Below are 24,704 nucleotides of genomic sequence, written 5' to 3' on the forward strand. Positions count from 1 at the left end.
GGTACAATCTGCACCTGAACACAGCCTCGACTGGCGCTCTAGATCAGGATGCTCCTTTGCAGGACAAGGCAAAAGCAAGCAGTGCTCTTGCTCAAGGTCTGCTAAAGGCAGGCCCACAGCGCAGCTGCAGGGACTGCTGGCTTGCCACATGCTAACCCAGCGCGTGACATGCAGGAGAAAGGAGTTCAGACACGGCCAAGCCATCTCTGCACAGCACCCAGACTGTCACTCCCAAGCTGCAACGTGCCAGAGCTAATGAACCCGACCCGTTGCTGCAGCACTGCATAGGCACGGCAGTTCTCTTTCTAGGCACAGCCTGGCAAGTCCATGCAGTGTGGCATGGAGCCTAAGGTTATCTCTAGCATAGGTGTCCACCTGCTAAGCATGGACAAGCCGTAGGAGGCCCTCCTGGAAGCTGGCCAGAGAACACAGTTGAACAACAGCACGAAGAGTCACTTGGACTTGAAAAATGCACGCAGGCACAGGGATAAGAGTAACCTGGTGAGTAAAAGCACAGTGGAAGAGCCCTGTCTACATGAAAGGCAGAGGAGAGGCATTTCTGCATCTTGCAGTTCCTTAATTCACTTGTGTGTTTGGGCCTTGAAGAACATCAGCACATGACCAGGGCTGCCTTGCTTAAGCAAGCACTTTTAGCAAAGTCACAGCAGGATTTTGTGTGAGACAAGGAGGAGGAAAAAAAACCAAACCAAAACACAACCAACCAACCATCCACATAGAACAGAGCATTTTGAATGCATGCCCCTTCCCTCTGGTAGGACTTTAGAGGCACTGTGTTCACATTCTCCATCCTATTCAGCCCAAATGAGTTCCCTCCAGTTCCCCAGCAAGGAATCTTGCCCATAAGACAAGGAAAGTGATCTGAGCAATAGCTGCTGCACTCCACTGACAACAGATCCCAGTCACACAGTCTGCACATTCAGAATTCACATTAGTTATGTGTGCAAACCAGAAATACAGCTGCACGTGCATCTTGGGGGTCGGCTTAAAAAAAAAAAACACAGAAAAACCCACCCAAAAACCACAGAGCTCAGTGTGGCGATGAGAACCATCAGTATGATGGTATGAGAACCTCAATATGAGAACCTCTATTACCAGCCTCACCACTTCAGCTGCTCCTGAGTCATATAACTGTTCTACACTGCCACAGGCTTTGAGAAAGAGGCATTTCAAGTGCACAATTAAAAGGCAGGCAAATGAGCTCTGCAAACGGCAGTTGCTGGATATTCATTCCACATTCAGTTCTTGCAGAACAAAGAGGATGGGAGCAGTTGGCAAGGAGCATTTGACTGGGAAGCTGCACTCTGGTGTCCAGGCAGTCAGCCTGGTAACTAAATCTTTGCACACTCTTTGATCAATGCATTACAGAACATCCTTCCACCAACAGTCCTCAGGGTGGGTACACAAAGGTAGTGAATGGTTACCAGATTCGCTCCAGGCCAGAGAGCAAGCTCATTTTGCAGCACCAAGATGAGTAGGGTTTTTCTCTTTTCTTTTAATAAAGGGGGGGAAAAAAAAAAGGATTCTACAGTTCTCTGAAAGCAGCTAATCAAATTATTAAAGTGCTTAAAAGTTTAATGAAGAAATCAAAGCTATTCAGCAAACATTCAGCTTGATGTCTCTTTCCCTTCTTACCCACCCTTTCTCAATGCATTCAAAACCTCTTTTTGCTGTGCTACAACATGTTTGAACAGGTACTGAGATACAAACAAGTCTTGGCCCCATCTCATACAGAATGGATTGGTTGCAGATGTTCTCCTGCAAGCTACATCTTGCCTCCTGCAAGAGCATTCATCTCCAAAACACATCATTTCACCTACTTTGCCTGAAGCCAAAACTCAAAGGTTATTTAATTTTTATTTTTTTTTATTAACTCTAACATACCTACAGCTGTGCAAGCAAAACCCCATCTGGTTTTTCAAGGCACAAAGAAGCAAGCGACTAAGTTTAGATAAATGTAACCAGTTTGGGGCAGTCATCTTTCTGTTCACCTCTGCAGCAGCCAACAGCAATGTCAGGGGTGCAATAAACCAAAAACCTGCTATATTTCAGAGAAGCCTGACATATTTCACTATCTTCCTAGGACAAGTCAGACATGAGCTCATACAGTGGCAGGTGAGTCAGTGACAAGTCAGACAATAGGCTCCTTAATTAAGCTTTAGGGGCAGATGATCCCTTGAAGGTGTAATCAGATTGGTATGGCCAGTGGAAAAAGAAAAAAATAATAACAATAAATTTAAAAAAAAAAAAAAAAAAAAAAGCTGAGTGAACTGTTACACCCTTGCTGAGCTGTGCCAGGCAGGGTGAAGGCAGCACGGTGCCGGAGAGCCCCCAGGAATACCTGACCGTCCCGCACAGCTCTCCGGGCTACTCCCGGGAACAGAGAAATGCTGATTTCCCCAGCAAGCAGGTTACGCTGGGGTCACACTGCAGATGCAGCATGATCCAGGGCAGCCTAAGGTAAGGTGCAATCCAGGACTTTGACTTCCAGAGGCATAGGGGAGGTTGGCAACAGCTCAGACCTGACCTGTGTGGCAAGGAGGGAAGTGGTCATGAGTTAGTCATTCCCAGTCACTAACCAACAGAGTCAATCTCAGCCACGTGCTTTATTGACCCTTAAAATGCGACCAAGATTCCCCACTTAAGAGAAAGAACCCAAGAGTTCTGTTTAGAAAACTTCCCTGAAATAAATTGCACAACATGAACATCAGTATATTGAAACAAAATAGCCCCATTAAACTGATTGCAATAGGCAGGGCGGTAACAGATTCAGAGCAGTTTTGCACTCGCAACATCAGACGTGCAGCACAGAAAAGGCTTTTTTCCAGCATGTGTCCCTGCAAACTCAACCTGGAACCCAGCTCGCCTGCGGAGCTGCTCTTCCTATCAGCCAGGGACCTCCCTCGGAATGTCAGCAGCACCAGAGCAACCCAGTTCTCCCCATTCGTACCTTGCACAGATCAGTCTGCAAACCCAGAAAGACAGACTGCAACTTCTGCAGCCCTTTCGAGAGGGCTGCAGAAAGCAAAAATTACTCAGAGGAGTCCACACGCAAAAGGGATGCCAAATAAAGGTCCAGTTTATTAATTCCTTAGAGAAACTGCATCGCAAAGCGATCGGTCCACATAATTTGTCAAACCTTATGGAACTAATGATGACTTTTCTGAAGCTTTTCCTAGGCCTCCCCACTTCCTTTATGGCTTCCAGTACTGTAAAAGATTTTAGTAGGATATCTCAAAATGCACAGACTGTTTTTTGTTGGAGTTCCCTTTGCTCATATGCCCACAAGAACACACCAAGGATGGTTCAAAAAAAAAAAAAAAAAAAGGCTAAGTACAAGTAATGTGAGCAGTTTGCAGCAAAAGAGATGGGAGACAAGGAACTCACCACAAAACCAGCCACCACCTCACTGATTAATGAAGAGGTGTCATTCAGTGCTCAGCCACCCAACAAACATCTCACAGGAAGACTTCTTCTCTCCCACCCATGGCAATGCTGACGCTTAAATGCAAACAGAGCGAGTGTGCTGACTGCCCTGTGAACACCCTCCAGGCTGGGCACCAAGCCCAGGGGCACAGCTCCCACCCCTTCCCCATGGGAATCTCTTCCAGCCCCTCATTTTAAGGGGGTTCCAAGGAGCTCTGGGTGCAGGTTTGGTAGCAAGCTTGGGCTCACTCTGCTCCCCTTGCAAGGTCAGGAAGAAGTCAGCTCCCAGCCACAGCCCACACGGTTGAGCTAATAAGCCCCGACAAGCGGCAGGGTGAGTTTGCTGAGGCTCAGCACCGCAGCTACCATCGAAGTGCTGGTACAGCATCGTGCTCGGGCTACATACCAGGAAGAGGCTTTCCTTCATGCCACTGCCCTCAAACAGCCTCTGCGTCAATAATTTTTACACCTGGTGGACTTGACACCTGTAAAGCTCAAGATCTGAAGCAGGGGAAGCAATAACCCAAGTGGCACTCAAGCAGCTTCAAGCTTTAGCCTGGAGATACGTTTTGGTGCCTTCAAAAGTTAGTTTGTAACGACACTTTGAAGTCACGTAAATAAGTCAAAAGAAGAGGCCTGAAAGCTAAGGTTAGTGATACGGGATGCACAGCAAGGAGCAGTCCCCCACAGTCACCCCCGGGCATTTCACATCAAGGGTCTAAATGCTTTACAACACGGGATCACGGTGACACAGCCCCATATCTGCGGGTGGGAGTATGAAAAGGGGGGAAGAGGGGCAATAGAAACAAAGGGAATGACTTGCACAATGTTACCCAGACTACATCTAAATCACAGGGCAGGAGCAGCTCCGCAGCTGGGCCCAGGGCCAAACCCACTGCTGGTCCACGCTGCTTCCAGCAAGAGCATCTCGGGGCATCACGGATCTTCTCCCCAGGAGGAAAGCGTGGTGCACCCCCAGGGCAAAGAGCCCCGTGTGGCAGCCCTGCAGGGATGCTCTGTAAGGCAGCATGACCATCACAGCTAACAACAACGCCAGAACACTTAGAGCCGAGTCCCGCTTCGTTTGCTCAGGAAAGACAGGTCAGCCTTTGAGCGCTGCTGTCCGGTAGCACATTTTGCAGGTTTCTGTAAAGCTGAATTTAGGTGAACTTCAGCAGCTAACATGTATCAGCAGATCATAAAACACTCAATTTAATCAGAGAAGTAATTTTTTGCTCTCCTTAAAAAGACCCACTCGCATAGAACACATCCAAAAAAAGAGGCAGAAGTAGCATTTTCCTCCTGTGGCTCCACCATGTTTTGCTCCAGTTTTTAAGGGTTATCTTTAACAACTGGAAACAATAAAGTTTGTATAAATACTCAGATCTATTTGCAAGAGGATATAAGCTTTTATATGGGTAGCTATCCTATTGTGTTTACAATAAGAAATCTGACACACCTGCACACAGCAAAACCTCAAGAAAATATTTCCATTGCATAATAAAGTTCATGCTCTTTCTATACAGAAGCCATCCCTACCCAGGACACTTATTTTTTTAAACAAAGTAGGACATTTCTTCATAGCGTATCGTTTGCCAAGCACTGGAGCTGAGCCCTCACTGTACACAGCACCACCAGCGCAACACACACAAAATTACCCTTGCTTCAGCACACTGCCAAACTGCTGCTTGTTCTGTATCAATTTGGCAGGGAAATAATACCTACAACAACTGTGATATTTCAGCTGACCTAAGGAAAGGAATCACCTTCTCTAAGGACAGTCTTTGTCTGCAAGGTGAGCAATACACCTCGTGCATCAGCCTGCCTGAAAACTCTTACCCAAAAGTAACTTACTAAACAGTCAAACCGATTTTTTTTTTTTGCACAAAGTTTTTTTTTTTTTTTGTGGGATTTAAATACCTTCTAACAGTGCTCAGTTGACACGGTTTAAGTTATACAGCTCGATGGTATGGGGAAACAGGTAGCGTTTTAGGAAAGCCTCCTTGCCCTGGGGTGGGCTGCCTCCCAGCTGGCCGTGACCTCTGGGGAGGTGAGGAGGCGACTCTGCTGATGCTTCGTTTGAACTCTGCCGGGCTGCTTTGCAAGCTTTGCACTTGCGAAGTCCAAGAGAGCTCAGCAGCTTCTACAAGCCAGCCTAAAGGCAGTCCCCATGCTGAACACTACCACACACACAAAAAAGCACATTCTAAAAAAGGCAAAAAACACCCCACTCCAAAATACTATCAGTTTGAAAGTTTTGGCACTTCTGGCGCCTTGGTTTCCCTTCTCTAAAATGACGATTATGCTCTTGATTTGCCTACTGAGCAAAGGTGTTTGCTGATTAGGGAAGTAATGTTTGTGTAACACTTTGAAGATTTAAAGTACTACATTAATCCTACATGTTGTTCTCAGTAGAAGCCAATTTTTAACTAAGAGGAAAAAAAAAAAAAGAAAAGCTGATTTAAATAGTGACTCTCCCCTACTTCAAGATGTTCACTCATCTCCCAACATCAGCTATTCTTATCTGTAAATGTTTTTTTAACCCTTCCTTCTCATAGTTCTCAGAAACCACAAGTCTCATTCAGCTTTTATTTGAAAAATGGCTTCTTTCCAGGCTGTGGCTGTTTCTTGTAAAGTTAATTCCTTTGGTAATACTGCTGGAGGCACATTGGTATGTTTGGTGTGTGCGTGTATACATATATTTTTTCCCCCTTTTCACACGGGGTTGTTTTTATATATGTGTAGTGAAAGATACCTAATCCAGGATTATGATTCTCTTTTTGCCTTTCTCATGAAAGTGGGTGGGGCTTTTTTGTGCAAGTTGCATTGATGAAAATTATATTTAATTAACACTTTTTCCTCTCCACATAGCCAAAACCAAAAAAGTTTCTTGCACTTAATTCTCTCCCTCTGAATTTTTCTTTAAAAAATAATTACAACCTTAAAACAAATTTTCTGAAGGAAAAAAAGAAGGAAATAAAGAATGATGCCAATACAACGATGTTGCTTTGTACAAAACAGCAGAAGGATCTTCTGCCCCTGTGGAGGACACAACGCCTCCCCACGACCACTTTCTCCATCCTCTTTATTTCTGACTCTAATGTCTCAGTGTTTTTTACTTGCAGATCCTGGGAGACCTGTAGCAACCTCTAACTGGTCTCCTGTTACACTGGGAGAGAATCATCCACAAATCTAGCAACCAAGCAGCTAAATCGCCCAGCTGAAAGAGAAGGACATTCACAACACCTGAAGCCTCCTTTCTCCCAGCAGGTTGGGTGTGCTGGTGCCCAACAATAACTGTGCTGTTTAGAGAGCAGAGCACAGAGAGCTGGAAGGCAGGGGACCCAGATTTTCTGTTCCCAGCTCTATCATCACGGAGGGCGCTGGTCTGATAGAGAACATATAGCAAAACTCCTCACTACAGTGACAGCTGTTCATATGAAGAGGCTATATTGCCTTGATAGGCTTTAGAAAACAGTAAAGGATACAAAAAGGAAAAGCTAAGACAGCTCGCATCACGAGAAATTCCTGGAAACTATTACACAGATCTGTAGAGCTGCTTGTAAGGAGTAACAGAAGACGATAACTGCTAATAAAAACAAAATATACATGACAAAGAGATTAGGGGCAAAAAACACAATTATATTCTAATGGGAACCTCATGCACTCAGATCTCCTTCTACTCAACCATAAAAACCCAAACAGAAGCCAGCAGGTCTCTCCTGGCTGGTTCTCACAGGTGAACTGGTTCTTCCCGGCTTTGCTAGCTTGAAAACACCTCCCTGCCATGAGAAAGGCCCCTCCTTCAAACACAACAAGCCCGGCTCCTCTCTTTCCAGGCAGATGACCTATGACAAGTTACATATGCCTCAACAGCAGAGTGTTAAGGCCCTGTAGTGTCACACAGAGGAAACCACACTTCACAAGCTCTTCACGCAGGAAAGCGCCATCACCACCTCTACGTGCATGAGAATGCTGGTGGCAATCGACGCCCGCTCTGTCTGCCCTGTGCCAAGAGCCCGTGTGCGCGGGAAACAGCGGAGAGCTTGAGGAAGCCAAATCTCAAGCACTTCACACCCGAGACAAATGCCCAAATATGGGAGCGCTCCTGTTTTGCCGAGAGCCGCCGGGAGCCCATCCCTTGGCTCGGAATCGTTGCATCAGCTCTCGCAGTGTGAGCATCCGAAGGCTGCAACCCCATCCCTCTGCTGCCTGCTCCTTCCGGATCGATTACAGGCGTCATTTCCCTTCCTCACTCCTGCTGTAACAAGAGGGGTTATCACCAGCAAAATTAACTTCGCTGGGCTGAAGAGAAAGCTTACATTGAGAGACGTGAAAGGATTAGCAGAGTGGGCAGGAGGTGACTGATTTCAGTGTTTGGTAAGGTCTCCAGACCCTCTGCACAAATGCTGCTCTCTTTTACAAGAACCCTTCTCAGCTGCCCTGTGCAAACAGATAAAGCCTACATCATTGCTGACAAGGAGCCTCCAATGACAGGGAAATTCCAAATCCTGTTGCAAGACCACTTCCACACTCCTTCTTCTTAGCAGCTTTAAAAATAATATCAAAAGGAAAAATGAGAAAGCTCAAAATGCGCTGACCAACACACCACCAAGTAGTAACCAAGCAAAGATTTCAAATAAACACTTCGCACAGCCCCATATGTATGTTCATCGGGAGAGTCGCCAGCCTTTTAAAAAAAAAAAAGTTCTCATGTGTGATGCAGAGAGGTAATCAGCAGCTGGGACATAACTGGACATTACCAGTGTTAAGGAAACAATGCGCTATTTGAAGATTATTTAAGAGAGCACTGAACACATAATTAAGGACTGTTGAGTCAAGGCGATGTGCACATCTAATTGCCCTCTCACTGCTTCACTGTGCTTGTGCACGGTCCTCTAATTTATTTTATAGAGACTGGGAAAAACTGTCTCAATTTTACCAGGTGGTTCAGGACACAGAATATATTTCAAATGAAAATGGAATGAATCAATCTGAAATAAAGAGACTGAGATAGCCCAGCCAAGGAATCTGTACGCCTAGCCATGGAAACCTGTTATTGCTCGTGTGGACTGATTTAAGTGCATTCCTTGCAATGCATCTTTTCCAAATCCACTAACCCTGGCCAGCACAACCCATTTACTTGCTTTCATGCATGTTGCACAGCTTTACTAGCAAATAGTCCAAAATCTGAGCATTTTCTTACAGCTGTAGGTACAGCTGAGTTTACTGAGAACAAGAGAACCAGTAAGCCCAATTGGAACATGAATTGCAGCTTTGCAGAGCTCAGTGTTTCACAACAAAGCCCTGCAAGGACCAACCCAGCTCAGCTCCAATGTACTGCAGGGCATGAGAATAAGCTGCTGAACTCAGGTATTGCCAATACCTGAATTATGCAAGTCTTGCAGGGCTGGGTGTCTTTCTTCAGCAGAATCAAAAATTTGCAAATAAATTTCAGTTTTCATTTAAAAACTTAAAGCTATTTCTGCCTTATTTTTCCTTAACCCTCACGACTACCAAGGAAAGCTTTAAAAGATTTAGTAGATGCACCCTAAAGGCTCAAAAACCTGGGGGAGAGTAAGAAGAACCTGTTTGTCTTTTAAAAAGAGTCTCATGACTTATAAGGTAGTATCTTGATTATGCAAATGGGTGGATCCGATTCATTTTTTGATAGCTTGCGTTTGGCAGTAACGTTAACTTTTCCTTACCTTGACATACAATTTTAGTTTTTACTTTCCTTCTGCAATCATGTTTTTCCCCATGTAACAGGTTCTGCTAGTGACAGGTGATTGCCAAATCTTTTTTTAGGGGGAAAACTGAGTGCCAGTTGTTTGTTTATTTATTTGCACTCAGAGTGGGTGGGGAAGATCGGCACACAACTTACTTCCACAAAGAAAAAAAAAAAAAATCTGAGGTGGCAGGCTTTTGAAATGCCTTGTTTTCTTCTGCTGCAAAAGCAGGAGGAGATATGGCAAGGCATGGGAATTCTCACAAAGGAAATATCCCACAATAAATGACACACGGTTCTGGATACGTTCTTATTCACCCAATTCATAGGGCTCCTCACTCAGCCTCAACGACCTACTCTCTATCTCAGCATCACAAAACGTTAACTCCTCGTTCCTTCGGAGCATGGTTTTCAAGAAGTTTTTATTGTATCATGAGTATGCATGTGAGAAACTTTGTTCAATTCAGACTATTAAGGCTTTTGTTTTTAAACACTTCAGTAGAGTGTAAATTGTTAAAGATTTTCCTTCTGAAAAGACTGGTTAACCTGCTTGTATTCTTACTTGTGTTCTCAGGTTATTAATTAAAAGAAATAATCAAGGATGCTTATAAAGTCCTCTGCAATCCAATCTCAATTTGTCATCATTAATTAGTTCAAAATTGCATACAAATGAAGAGCTAACCTGATTAGACAGCATGTTTTACTGGAATTCCTACTTAAGGGCATGAAAGACTTCAGAGAGAAAATTTGTAATATTTTCAAAGTGAACTGCTCATACATATGAAATCACCCTCTCACCTAGCAGCAGCTAATGTTTATCTCTGCAATTTTGGGTGAGTTTTTTTTTCTTTTTTTCTTTTCACCTTTAATTAGGAGCCCATCACCAACCTAAGCAGAGAAGCAATCCTGATGTTGTACTCATCTCCTTCCCAGTCTATTCTGTACAAATACTGCTGGTTTGGCAAAGGGTGCCCAGTATCCTAGGACAATAAACCTGCTCCACATAGTATGCAGAACTTGGAAGGAAGAAAAAAAAAAGTTTTCAGAAAAAGATATGATTTGAGGGCTGTTTTCAGAGACATAACATTTAAGTACCCAGCGAGTACCCTCTTTCCTTTCTCCCACCTCCAAAAGAAGAAACCATGGGATCTACATGTGCTTCCAGATTATTGCCTCCAAAACATGCACTTGGGAGCTAAATGCACAAAGTGGCCAAAAAAATCTGAAGCATCTTCACAGGTCTCTAATCCTCCCGTGAAAGCAGCTCTTGCTTTTTAGAGAAATAACCCAGTCCTCTAACCAAGCCCACAACCTTCACTCCCATGACCTAATCTGACATGACTCAGCCCAGGAGCTCAGAGGAGCTCTGGTGAATCGCACCGTCAGCCAGGACAGTAGATCCCCTGCCAGTCACCACCAAGCCTTCCCAGCAGGACAAGGAGGGTCAGCCTGGCTCATCCTCTCCCAAAATGGGGAAACTGCAATACCATGGATTTCCTTACTTAATATTGTTGCCCTGGGGAACGGCAAGAAGGAGGAAAAAAAAGAACTAAGAAACAAGGCTTTCAAGTTTTGGGCTCTTAGTAAGGGTGGAGCCATCAAGTAATTTAACTTTTAATAGGTCACTGCAGTGGAAGAAACTCTTCCAGTTGGGTAAGTTCCTAATCCATCATTAAAAAAAAGAAAAAAAAAAGACGACAGGCATTAATCAAAGCATATGAAGTCACATGGGGGGAATGAGCAACTCCAAGAACTTGCTCTTGCTGAGAAGATGGGGCAATCACGCCTCCTTTCATCAACATTTCACGCAGGTTTCCACATCTCTCAGGACAGCAGTGGGAAAGAGAGCCTTCACGTCCTTCCCCACCCACCCCACTGATAAAGCCGTCGAACGCATATTGCCAACCACTCAGGAGTCCATGTGAAATGAGTTGGTGGATTAATTAGCAGAAGGGCAGAGCTCCGAAGATGGAAAGATGCTCGACTGTGAAAGGCATATTGATTGAAGGTCCCCAGCCACCACCACGAGACTGTCATCATTCACTGCCAACATACAGCACATTGCCAGATCTCCTAGATCTAGGTCACTTGGCTCAGCACAGGAGCACCTGGACTGTGCTTGCTCCTCCCTGAGCAGAGAGCTGTTTGGGACCCCATTCCTTTAGAAAAATACATGGACTTATCTCTAGACAGACTGCAACAGGGAATATATGTTCATCTGTTGGTAGTGTGGTCCACATCAGGGCAAAAGAAAAGGAGGGGAAGCTAAATGTGCATGGCCCCAGGCTGCATATGTTTGGTGACTGTACTCACCAAGGAGCAATTTTATTTATTTTTTTTAAAGCCAGCATGTAATCCAATCTTCTACTACTACCCAGGTATACATTAAGACTCAGCCTCCCCTTCTACCCCAGAAAGCCACTATCACTGCAGTGAAACATCTCAAGTGCTTGCTTGACTTTAAGCTTGCGAGTAGCTCGCTTGTCTTCAGCTCTGCTGGAACAGCCTACAACACACGTTCGAACCTCATTTCAAAAGACGGCTTTTCATGTTGAAAGGACAGCATCAAACACCCTGGTTCCCTGCAGCTGCATTAGATAATTCTTTGTACCACATGTATCAAAAGAGAACGTCTTTTCATATACCCTTCAAAGGACCTTCTCCAGAGCAGTCTGCAAAACTCCAAGGGCAGTATTTTCTTGCTCTGAGAAATGGAAAGCAGAACTGATCAACAATTTCTTTATTTAAAGGGAAGTGAAAAGAAATCCTGTGTGTAGTGCGAGTGAAGAAACTTGGACATGAAAACAAGCATGAACTACAGCAGGGCATCACTCCCAATGCAGATAAGGAAAAGGTGCAATTTCAACATCACTTAAAAATCCTTCACCCTTTTGTGCATAAACAAACGGAAAATTTGTTCTCGAGCAGACATATCACATTTTAACCCCACGAAACACAATTTCCTGAACAAAGTTATTGTTACCAGTTTTAGATGAGTTTTACTGGAAAAGGCTTTTAAATACAAAGGATGCAAACTTACAGTGATTTATTGTTATCTTGCATGTTTTTCCAGAGTGGAGCACACAGGCTCCGCTGCTTTACTGGCAGTAGTGGCTGGGAGTTTTGTTTGTTATGTGCAATTCCTGCTAGATTGTATTTAAATCTGAGATTCAAGTAGTTCCTCAGATTAAAAAACAAACAAACACACACGACAAACAAACAAAACAACCTACGCTACTTCTATGCTCTTAGCTTTTGATAGAATTTATGGGGTTTTTTCTTTCCTTAAAAAAAGAAGTTAAAAAAGTGAGTCCCTGCTTTAATCAGGTAGCATGAGGTAGGGGATTATTCACTGCACCTACTCCAAGGGCCTGAAGGAGAGGAAGGCAAATATTGAACATCTAAGACAGCAATATTCTCCACTGCAAACATCTCTACTCTAGAGTCCTAAACTACAACAGGACATACAGCTCCAGCAGTGCTGTGTCCTGGGCTACAAGGTTTCTAGAGCTTAAACACACAAGCCACCTCCACCAAAAATCAGGAGCTGGGCTTCAGGTTTCAAGCTCCGTACATTTTTTATATATTTTTTTTAAATTTTTATTTTATATATATGTATATTTTATATATATTTTTATATTTTTTATATTATACTTATTTTTTAATATTTTTATCTATCTATATATATATATATAAGAAAAGTACTATTTTGACAGCAAGAACAAAGCATGAAGGGAAAAAAACCAAAAACAAAACCCAAAAAACATACATATACACACGCACAAGTAACCCGAATACTGCAGGGCTGACCCGAGCTGCTGACACTGGGGTTCCCACAGCAGCTGCAAGAGGGGAAGGACACAAAAAGAGAACGTCCCGCACTCCGTGGGTGGGAGCAAGGAGCACCATCTCCATCCCACCAGCACAGCCCGGCATGCCAAACCTCACACAAACCCACAAATGCTGAAGAAGGGCAAGGGAAGCGCTGAAGCCATGCTTATGTCCACCCCATGTTTTACTCCAGCACAGCTGCTAGATCCAAATGGACAACGACTGTTTCATCACGCGTAGTCTTTAAGCGACTGTTTTTTGGCAAGGCGTTTCATTCACCTGGGATTTAGTGATATTATTGAGGGTCAAAGTCCCACCACACCCTCCCAGAGCAGCCAAGATAAATCTCTCCCTTCTGTGTGACATGTCATGCACTAAGGAGGACATGGGTCACTCTGTTGTTGCACAAACCTGGATATGTATCATATGAGTAGTGTCACTACTGGCATCGGGACCGAAGCCAGAGAAGGAGCAAAGCGATGCTGCGTCCTTACCGTCCACGTTGCTGACTTTGCTGTGCTGGACTGTTGAAATGATACATCAAAGCTGTGAGGTCCTGGGTAGTCTGTGTTGGAAGGGATGGCTGGGGAGGGCGAGAGGGCATCAAAAGTCGAGCTGGGCTGCGCGTAAGGCGAGGGGGCTGTGACGCTGTTCTGCGCATGCTCCGTGTTGTAGGGGCTGGTGGAGGAAGAACCATTCTGGATCTGCTGGTCCATGCTGTTCAAGAGCCCCAGGTTCGTGTACTGCGGCTAGAAGCAAGGAGACATACAGAAGCGTTACAGATGCAACCTTAGTAGAGGCTGGCTAGCCAAGGCATGGTCTCCACGGTGGAGGATGCACAGCATGATATCAGCACCACCGCACATGTGTCACACCAAGAGGAGGGAGATTTGCAAAGTATATACCCCATTTTACTTTGGTGACTGAAAGAGAAAGAAGTCAAGCTTCTTGTAGCCACACAGTAGATCAACAACCAAGCTGGGAAAAGAGTTTGCACATAACAAAGAGGTGATGTGCAGGGTACCAGGCCACCGTGAGGAGACAGGCTCCCCATGTCTAGCAACACCCAGACCAAGACCTTTATGGAAGGACTGCTATAACCTGATAAAAATCACCAGGTTTCTTACAGCGCAACTGGCTCTAGCATGTACAAGGCTACACGGTCTCTGACTGTCTTGTGCTATATCCAAAGACTACTCCTCTTCTTGCAGATCAGATCCTGCTATACATGGTGACATTTAGAACCTGTAACTCAGGTAGTAACTTCACTGAAGTGTGACTCACTAGAGAAAAGGTTCATAGCACTTAACCAGGTTGCATCATTTACTCAATTCCCAGTGACCAGTCATAGACAGTACCAGAAAGAAATTAAAGGTCTCTTCGAGCAGCATGGAAAGCTTCCCCACATACTTAACAAGCAGCAGTTGCACAGTGTGCAGCACTTAAATGAGCAGATGTGGTTGTGCCCCAAAAGTAGCCTCCAGGCTACAACATACGAAACAACTGAAGACATCAAAATGAAGGCTAGAGAACGGAGTACAGAAAGGCAAAGGTTAGATTAGGGAGAGGTTTGCAGGAAAATCACATGCATAATAGCCTAAATTCTATGTGCAGCCCCGGTCTCCCACCTCAAAGAGATGAGAGGGGAGCAAAGTTCAGAGAAAGCTGACAAGAATGAGCAATCCCTTTCAATGCTTTCCTGTAATGCAGCAGTATATAACAACTTTTCAGCCCGAAAAAAAGACAAAGTGGAGAGGTGGAACACAGTATGACAGAAGTGGATAAATTCCTAAATGATATGGAAAAAGGCAAATAGGAAATGAATTATTCATGCTGTCTTAATAGAAGAGTTGGGGGCCAAGAAAACATCTTGAGCAGGATTTTAGTTTAAATGCACCCACGTAAGGTATTTCTACACAAAGCCTACAAATAAACATGAATTTTTTGTCACACAATGCTGTGGATATTAAGAGTCTACATATGTTCAAAAAAGCATCAGACAAGTTCTGCTGGAGAAAAAGCTGTCAAGGCAGCGTATCTGATTTTAAAATTCTGAGCCACAAACAGTAGGAAGCTGGGAGAGAACTCTGGGGAGAGTTACACAATTACCCTGTTCTTCTATTCTTCTGAAGGACTCAGTGTTGGCCACAGGGCAACAGGTGAGTGGTACATGGGGTTCAGACAGGTACATGTACTCTCATCCTTGTATGTGTCCAAAGAGCACTGTTTGTGTCCAGATGAGGGTGAGGAGCATCCAAAACATTCGTGGTATCCATCCCCAACAGCTCTGGAGCCACCCAGGAGCATACAGCGATAAACACACCTGGTCCTGCTGTCAGCTGCTGACACGGCAGAAAGGACTCAGGCTCTTCCCCTTGTTCAGGGATCCAAGCACTTCACAGCCCTTCACATCCTACAGCTTCAATCCCACCCAGAGCCATCAAGCTCACATATCTCTCAGTGTTTGAGTCAGTCTGCCCTCGACTTCCCTCATCTTTCCAACAGTTGCTGCTTTACAGAGACAACTCAGCATTATCAGCCAAGCAGCAACGGTTCCCTGAGTCACAGCACCAACCGCAAGAACCATAACAAAAAGCTTTCCCAATACTGGAATCCTACCAGCCCTACTGAAGCTTAGAGCAGCACATCATCACTCCTCCAAGGACCTGAAAGGGAATGGCACAAGCTATCTGTCGAGCTCCCCAGGGACCTTGGACAAGTGGTTTAACGCCCCATTTCTCCAATCATTTCAGCCGTGGAGGAAAACAGGCTGGTCCCTTTGCACAGATGAAGTGCCCTCCCTACACCCACTTTATGCTCTAAGCTGTCCTTCCAGAAAGGGAGGAGGTAGAGGAGTTTAAGCCAAACAGAGCTCTTCCTTAGGTTTCTGTCTGTGTTTCACTAGAAGAGGCTAATATTTTATAGGGTTTTAGTTAAGAGCCCAAGGTGAGCCTGGTGCTGTTGAGTCTTCAGCGAGGCACACCAGACCTTCCAGAGATGGCTCAGCTTGCTCATATCAGCCCTGGTAGGAAGGAGAGGGTCCGGTGAGGAATGGTACAGAGGACTTTGCTTTGGGAGCTGGGATGGCCTGAAGCAAGAAGGGAGAGCTGGTTCCCTCCCTTGCTCTGCCACCGACGCGCTGTGTCCTTGGGCAAGTCACCTCGCCGCCGCCTCCACCCTCAGCCTACTTCAGGCAGCAAGGTCTGCAGGGCAAGGATTGCTCCTCAGTATGTAAAAAACACTCTGCTTAATGGGCCTTCATTTTGTCTAAGGCCTTCAGGCAGGAGAGCAATAAAAGCAATTACATATTGAGTCCTAATCATGGGTGAACCAGTGACTCTCTGTATTGCCTCAGGTTAGTCATTTGCCCTCCCTGCCTCAGTTTCCCCATCTAGAACAGCGAGGACAATATAGGTGCCCAGCACTACTGTTAGATGGGCAAGCAAGTATCTGCGATTAGACTCAAAGCCTGCTAAATAGATGACCTGCTAAATAGTTGACACAGAAGGAAACAATCCAGACTGGTTGTTCTTCTCCAAAAGGAGATTGCAGCTTTGGCAATGCTGATGACAGTTATGTCTCATCTCCTGCGGGTATTTAGCCAACCAAGACCTATTTAACGGACTTTTGGTACATGTTTTCCCTTGAGGCCAATTCTGTACAGAAGAAGCCAGAATGCTAGTGTACTGCACCAGGAACAGGCTTTTTCCTGCTCAATACTTTTACATTTAATCAAAAACCAAACCTCCCTGCCCTCTTGCCCCAGAATAACCTAATAAGACCCAAAGACTTCTCAAAAATGTAGAAGTATCACTCAGTTGTTTCATTTCTCACGTAGATTAGCATCAGACACACTCCCCAACCAGCAGAATGATGAAAAGACAGCTGTAACAAAAACAGTCTCCTAAACCAGCTCAGACACACAGACAGCAAAACAATAGTGTTTCAGCTTTCACTTAAAAACTATTCCTTCTAATCCCAGGCTGCTTAAGATGACGGAGAAAGATGACCAAATGGGCAGTCAGCGTTAACAAGACAGCACTGTCTGGAAAAGTTGAAGGTGCTGCCTGGAAGTCAATAAAAAATAATATATATATGTATATATAAATGCCTCATTAAAATTTAAGATATCCTTAAGAGAATCAAAGATCCTTTTCATTCCTTTCAGTCCAGGGACCATCTGTCTAAATGTTACCAGCAGAGCAGCCATTCCACTGCATTTATACACTCGCATGCCACAGCCAAATGCCATGTCCCCATTTGCTCTTTAAATAACTATTAATCTCCTTGCACTTATCCCCGTGCTGACACAAGCAGCTGTTGGACTCTCCTTCACCCCCTCCAAGTCCCACCAGCCTTTCACCTTCCCTGGCCCCTTGCTCCCCTGGCCAGGCAGGTGCTCCATCCCCGGTGACAAAGCCAGCGGTGACAAAGCCGCCAGGTTTGCACACACACACGAGCACTAAACCCGTCTCGCAGCTATGCCCCAAGGCAGGCGGCTGGGAGAGTTGTTTGTGCTCAAGGGGTCAACATCTGAATTGCTTGCAAGACTTTTGGAGGAATCAGATAAGGCTTTCGGAGGCACACGCCTTCTGACAACACAACAATTAGAGGGGCAGCAGGCCGGGGAAGGCGCACGCAGGAATTCACCCACCGCTGCCACAATAAAACCCTTTTGCCCCAGCCACGCTGGGATGGAGAGAACAAAGAGAGCAAGGGGCCGCGGGCAGGTCTGCAGGACATCGCCATCCAGGAGGGGTCTGCAGGGCGTGTGTGTGCGTGCACACAGCTTCTCTTCACCATTAGCAGAAAGAAAACAAGAGGCTTTAATGCAGAAATTAAATCTTGCCAGGTTGGTAGCCCAGACTTAGCACATGCTCATGTTTTGCTGCACGACTGTTTTAAACAACTGCAGGATCTAGACCCACCACCTATTCCTGGCAAAAGGAGGATGCTATTTTGTGTAAAGAAGAGAAATGCATGCAAAGCTGGAAGAACAGATTGTCAGTTTTTCAGTACCTTTGTTCTCTATTTTGTTCCCTCCATCAGGTTCCTGAAACTACTAATATCACCGAGGCATTACAAAAACCTTCACAGGAATTCAATTGCAAATAATTAGAGTGCTACAATTAGATCTTAGACTACGTATTTCGGAACATCGTTTCAATAATGTATCTTGAACTATCGCTTTCACTTCCTACAGACTCTCAGCTTTGCTTTCAAGCTTTCATGGTAACTCACACTTCTCAATTAGGAGAGTCATGGTTTCACCAGAGAAGCTACTGAATTAAAAAACAGACTGAAAACTGCAGAATTGTTCAACCACGGTTCTGCTGTCGGGAGGACAGATCTTCCTCAGGAATGCCATGCACAATGCAAGGCAGGAACCCCCCGACCCAGCAGCTCCAGCGCAGTTGCCACAAGAGGGCAATGCAAATGCTCCACCGCACATGGCAGAGCTGATGCACAGGGGACAATTCCCCAACCCCCCCAGTCTGGGGCCCTTCTTACCCTGCCCTGCAGCAAGAACCCACCCCCAGTTTTTCAGCCACAGCCCACCGTGTTAATTGATAAGGTTATGAGACAGATCTGCAAAGAGATCCCCAGTATGAAGGCACAAGGGAAGTAACACAAATGAAGAAAAGTTCTCAAGGGGACTTCCACGCCAAAAATCCCCTAAATTACACAGCTCCACCTATTAACTACTGAGTTATCAACCTTCCAGAGAAAGTTTTGAGAGCTTCTCCACTTGAGGAAATAAAGGAAAAGTTACCATCTTCAGGTACAGAACACCTAGAAGCCTTCACCTCCTCAAAACCCTTCTCCGTATCTCCAAAAGAACATGCATCTGTGTTGTGCACGCATACTGACAAAATTCTGCTTTTCACTGCTGGATCTATGCAGCTCAAGAGCATTGTCCAGTTACTCAAAAGGCAAAATACCACCACTGGTGCTTATTCTCCAAAGATATGAGATGATTAAACTTGTTATCAGCAACAAGATTTTGCAAGGCACTTTGCTAGTTCTGTGCTTAACTGTACTATGACTGGTGCAGTAGTTGCAGGACTAGTGGGAAGCAGCTTACAGAGACAATTCAGTGATGGACCAGGTAAAGATTCAGATTCCTGTTGGAAAACAGCTCTCAAGAGCAGCAGGATAAATGTTTTCCAGATTACTCGATGCCTATCCAAATCAGAAGACAGACACCTCAAACGTATCAAGGAAGATTTAAATCAACCTAGTTGTTCAGACCTTCCTAGCACAGGATTTTAGTAGGTGAAAATAAAGCATTTAAGCTCAACAGAAGTGCTTCTATCATACTTATTAACCAAGATATTGCTGACTGCAAGACTACGCAGCTTTGCCAGTTGCTCAGAAGGCGGCTGATACAATACCCAATGTAGGCGCACTGCTTGTGCCATTGCAAAGAAGTGCCAAGAAACAAAGGCCTCCACCCATGCCCCTCAGCTAAAATCAGGGCTGAAGCCGAAAAAGATATCTAACTTGCTCATCGCAATGAAAGGTGTGATTTGGTTTGCATCTCTAGCCTCTTTTCTCATCAGAAAAAGAGAGATTGAAAAACGTCTTTATGCGTCACAGTTTCCACCCAGCTCACGAACATCTGGACTGTGCTTCTTTCAGGAGAATCCAGCTCAGTTTGGACATTATTTTGGTCCCATTCAAGCTAGGAGGGATGGATGTGTACAGTCATTTAAACACCAGATCAGGCCCAGATCCCCATGGAGAGCCACTGCCCGGTCTCACAGCCCCTGCATTCCCCCCAGCTCCATTTCTAAAATTGAAACAAATCCTGTAGGTCTATTTTGAAGAGGTTTTTCCCCAGAGCTACTGTTCAGCTAAATACTCAGAAGCCCACAGATAAAATGATAAGGTGCACCATATACTCACTGGGAAGAGCAAGGGGCTTTGGTTGAACCAACTCTATCAACAATTACCAAGACAGGTTCCTAAGCACTATAGCTCCTAAGCTCTAATTACCATGTGTCATGACTTCTAGCACTATAACAAATCAATTTGATTTGAGTAATCTTACTGTTGGGTCATTGCTTTTCCCAGGCAAATAGGAGATTATTTCACATCCCAGCAGCATTACAGGTTCCCAGCATGATGGAGTGCACTGGAGTAGAAGAGGCCCTGCAGTCAGTAACGCCTGCCCTGGCTATCAGACTTGGTGCAGCATAACCAGACGTTTAATGTCTCTTCAGCTGAATCCCACCTATCAGCAGGGAGCACAAGCATTTCTGCATACTGCCTCCTGCATTATTTAGAAGGGGATCTATTGAGATCTACAGGGCTATGCGATAAGCATGACCATGGTACTTTTAATAAACTAAATTCGGGAATAATAAAGAAAAAAATATTATTCTTACAAAGGGGGCAAGCCTCCTGAAAACAAAACCAAAAAAACCCCAAACAAACAAAACCAACAAAAACAACTACAACAAAACACACACACAAAAACCCCCAAACAAACGAACAAGCAACAAACAAAAAAACCCACTCCACTGAACAGAGTATGTGTGCGTGTAATATACATATTTTTTATATATATATATATATATATATATATATATATATATAAACTCTCTTTCTCCACAGTTGTCCTGCACAAGTATTTCATGTTAAATAGTAAGATAACCCCAGCAGGTTGCCTGGACAGCTTCCAACACCACCTAAACACATAAAGCACAACCTAAAGAAAACAGAGTCCTTCATTTCACCTAGCTAGGGAGAGGGGAAAAAAAAAAAAAAAAAAAAAAAAAAAAAAAGAGAAGAAGAAAAGAGAGAGAGAAACAAAACAATGACTCCCCTCTCTCCCCCCTGCAAAAAACCCCACCAATTGTTAAGTGGCCAACTGAAATCACGTCACTGTGTTTATAGTTCAGATACACAAGCTTAATAAGTTGCCTGCTCTGCCTACTAAACACAGCATCCCTTCCTTTCCAGCAGTCTCCAATCAGCCCTTTGACAGCGTCCAGCCTTGTAGACACCACACTACACGTGCTAAACAGGAGAAATCAATGCACATCAGTAATTTGTAACACGCACCATTGCACTTGAAAAACACTATGGTTTGTATACTGGGGAGAAGAAGGAAAGTCTGGGTGATTTTCACTAGGATTAGCTATTCCAGCCTGCGCGTCATGCCACATCTACACCCTTTAGGTTTACACAGGCAGCACAATTTTAAGAGCCGTACCCAGTGAGGCTGCAGCCCACGTGTTTCCACCGAGACATGGTTCTGTTGAACTCAGTAGAACTTCTTATTCAAGTAAAACTCCACATACATAGGTATTTGTAGGCTTGCAGAGTAAGACAATTAACAAAAAAAACCTCCATGAAGGCAAGTTTCTGTCCACTCTTAAAGGTTGTAAGCTTCTGGCTTGTCTTGTTCCCCCCAGCTGTAATTGTTTTCCTTTTTAGCTAAACGTTAAGTTTTGCCCCTTGGTTAATTCATTTAACTCAGCAAGAAGTATTTTTCAGCCAGAAGCAGGGTGCCTTTTAAAACAAGCACAGCCCAAAGCAGGAATGCCTGTAATTCCTGGCTCCTACCACCTGCCACAGGTTCACATAAAAGAGCTTGTCTAATTCCACGATTATGAGAATGACAGTGTATCCCACTTCACTCAAATATTAAGTCTGGACATCCTACATTTGCACATATTTCTAAGTATTTTCCAATGCATATAAAAATAATATCACTGACTTCCCTAAAGCTGTATTTTAGGCTTAAACAAAGAAATCTGGATTGAGCTCTTGAAAAAAGTTTTCCATGCATTGAAACCAACTTCATTTCTGAATGTCAGACCATTTTATGCAGGCTTTCATTAGAATATCTAGGCTATGCTTAGTTATTTTGAAAATTCAGACAGTTTAAAACAGGAAAATGTCCAAAATACACCCCCCTACAGACAGATAGTAATTTCTTTACTTTCAGCTTGTGCGCAGCAATTTATTTGACACGTAATTGAAAAACATATAAACAAAAAAAGGAGAAAAAAAAAAAAAATCATACAATATGGTCTCTATGAGATGCAAGAAATCATGAGACATGAGAACTCCATGATCTTAAAGCAAATTGGTTAATAACCCAAACACGCAGCTTCCTAAAACTAAAACAGAGGCCAGGAGTTTACTATGTTCTCCTGTTACCAGCTGGACAACACAAAGTCGACAAAGATCTGAAGAGCCATAAAGTACAGACGATTTGAAAAGGCACCCCCTCTTGCTCCCAGGAGATGTAAACACAACTGAAGACAAAGACCTACATCACAAAAAACAGAAGACGATGGAGAGATTTCAGCAAGGCATTTTTGCCTGTTTTCAGCAGCTAAGAACCATAGGATCACAGCTCGGCAAGGTATCCAGAAATCCTATGTGCTGAGTTTGTAGCGAAATGTTGAAAAGTTGGATTAAAAAAACCCCATAAAATCTGGAAATATAAGAGGAAACAAAATACAATGGGCGAAGTGGGGAGGAGAAGCGGGGATTAAAGCTGCCTTGTTTCTTGAACTCTTTACTGGACAGTAACCATCGATGGTTATCAGTCATTTCAGACATGCAGCATTTTATTGTGTTGAGAGAGCAGCATTGGGCAGGACAAGATATCTGTGTGTCATCCACAGTGAAAGGCTGCAGACACTGTAACCACCAAAGTATGGCCATAGGGCACAAGGACAACAAATAATCAGGGTCAGAATAGTACCAGGAGTTGAAGTTAGCTTCCAAATTCATCATTATGCTCAATAAAATCAGAATATGCTGGCTTTCAGACATCAAAGTAAAATACTCCAGTTTGGTAGCATTTTAATCAGAACAAGGAATTCAGATCATCTGCAAGTTAAATAAGTCCAGCAGTTAAACACACACCAAAAAAAAAAAAAAAAGAAAAAAAGAAAAAAAGAAAAAAAAAGAAGCCACACACAAACTCCCCACACCCACTCTTTGAAGCGTGGTGCAACTACGGAATATAAGAATTCATAAGAAGAGTTACAGGAGGGCAAAGGGCAAATTAAAACAAGTTACAGCAAGCAAAGGAAAAGGGTTACACTCCAGCACGAGAGTCCCTATAAATTAAAGGTAAGAAAAGAAAGATCTACTGGATTTTCTACTGTATGGGGCCACTTCATCTGCCCAAATCAGGTGAGAAAACTCCCGGATGAAGTTCTCAAAATCCTGAGACACCAAACAGCAGACTGAGAAGCTTTCAAGACTGGGGAGTCAAGAGGACTGGCTGCCAAATTCTGACTATGTACTAACTGAAGAGAACAAAAGGAGGCAGGGCTTTGCCTTCCAACACTTCATTTTGTATATTAAAGCAGTTCCTGACCTGCACCAAGCTGGTATTGCCTGCACCCAAGCATCTATTGGGGTTCGGTACAGCAGCACACATGAAGCCAGGAGACCATCCTAACCACCCTCCTCCTGTGGTACGCATTTGAAACAGCTGCATATCACTGCTGTAACCTACCCCTGAGACAAAAACAAGGGGGTTATATGGTGTTGTTCAAAGACGTCAGGCTGTGCATACACCAGACCCAAAAGATGGTCTTTGAGAGAGGGGTGAGAGGGTTTGTGTGTGTATAGGGACACCATGTGAATGCAAAAGCAATGCCTCTTCCACAGTGACACTCCATCAGCCCTACAACCATCAAGAATGTTTTCCCCAACCATTTAAATCAGATTATCACATATTCCACACACATAGGATTTCCACAGGGCTCCCTAGTATGGGCCCTTTAATGTCTAAGACCACAACAAAACCCGCTTCTCAGTACTTCCCTCCCTGTCCAATACTGCTGACCTCAGCAAACACCAAGACACACGGTGCCATGGTCACTTAGACAAGGCTCAGCTTCAGAGATCTACATTTGAGGTACTCGGCTGGACAGACCTTTCACTACCCAAACAGAGAAGTTGATAGATTTATTGCTCAAAATGCAGCTGCTCACACAACAGAAAGACAGGAATATTTTCTGTTCAAACAGACCTTCCATAATTTTAGTGGTTGCTTCTTGCAATAACCAGGTTAGCTAAGCTTACTGCAAGGAATTTCATTCGCCCTCACAGTTACTGCATGTGATTTTGATAGCCAAACACAGGAGTTCTTCCACATTTTTTGAGTAACGACATACCTATTTCCATCCAATACCACACTAAACTTCCTACCCCTCCAACTTGAACATTAACGGTTTCTTTCAGACACACAGCGCAGCGGACTGATACAGGCTCGTCTCAACAGCTTTCCCACCTTCATATTCAAGTCATAGTTTCCTGTTCGAAAAATATTAGATCACACCTAGCCAGTGTATGTTCTAGTTTCCTTTATAAGAACTTGTTGCATACTTATCTGCTGCTGAAAGAGGGTGGAGGGAAATTAGCTCATCTATTTGTTCTCATCAGTCACCACCAGCGCTCCTGAGGGAGTCAATTCTTATGCTACAGGTAAAACGCAGAGTAACACTGCAGCAGTGAGAAATCACAGTAAAGGCTTGCTGAGGCTGTTGAGGATCTCGGACACAACTTAAATCTGCAGAATCCAAAGTTTACAGAGCAGCCAGCCAGAATTTTGTTCTTTTTGTTGAGTAATCACACGACCCTCCCCTCCAAATGTTTTGCGATGAAGACATCACATTACCTAAAAAAACCCCAAAATTATTAAATACTTTAAGTCATCTCC

The 24,704-nt window shown here is 44.2% G+C and overlaps 1 protein-coding gene across 6 annotated transcripts in view; it reads right to left on the minus strand.

The window, feature by feature from the left end:
- TP63 (tumor protein p63) overlaps window positions 1-24,704 on the minus strand; it is a 108,274-nt gene that overhangs the window by 38,661 nt on the left and 44,909 nt on the right. For all 6 annotated transcript variants that reach the window (XM_065639694.1, XM_065639695.1, XM_065639697.1 and 3 more), the window contains one exon: window positions 13,498-13,752. In XM_065639694.1, coding sequence (XP_065495766.1) covers window positions 13,498-13,752 — 255 coding nt within the window. The remainder of the gene's footprint in view (window positions 1-13,497; window positions 13,753-24,704) is intronic.

The sequence above is a fragment of the Caloenas nicobarica genome, chromosome 8, assembly GCF_036013445.1.
Source record: "Caloenas nicobarica isolate bCalNic1 chromosome 8, bCalNic1.hap1, whole genome shotgun sequence".
In the NCBI taxonomy this organism is placed as follows: domain Eukaryota; kingdom Metazoa; phylum Chordata; class Aves; order Columbiformes; family Columbidae; genus Caloenas; species Caloenas nicobarica.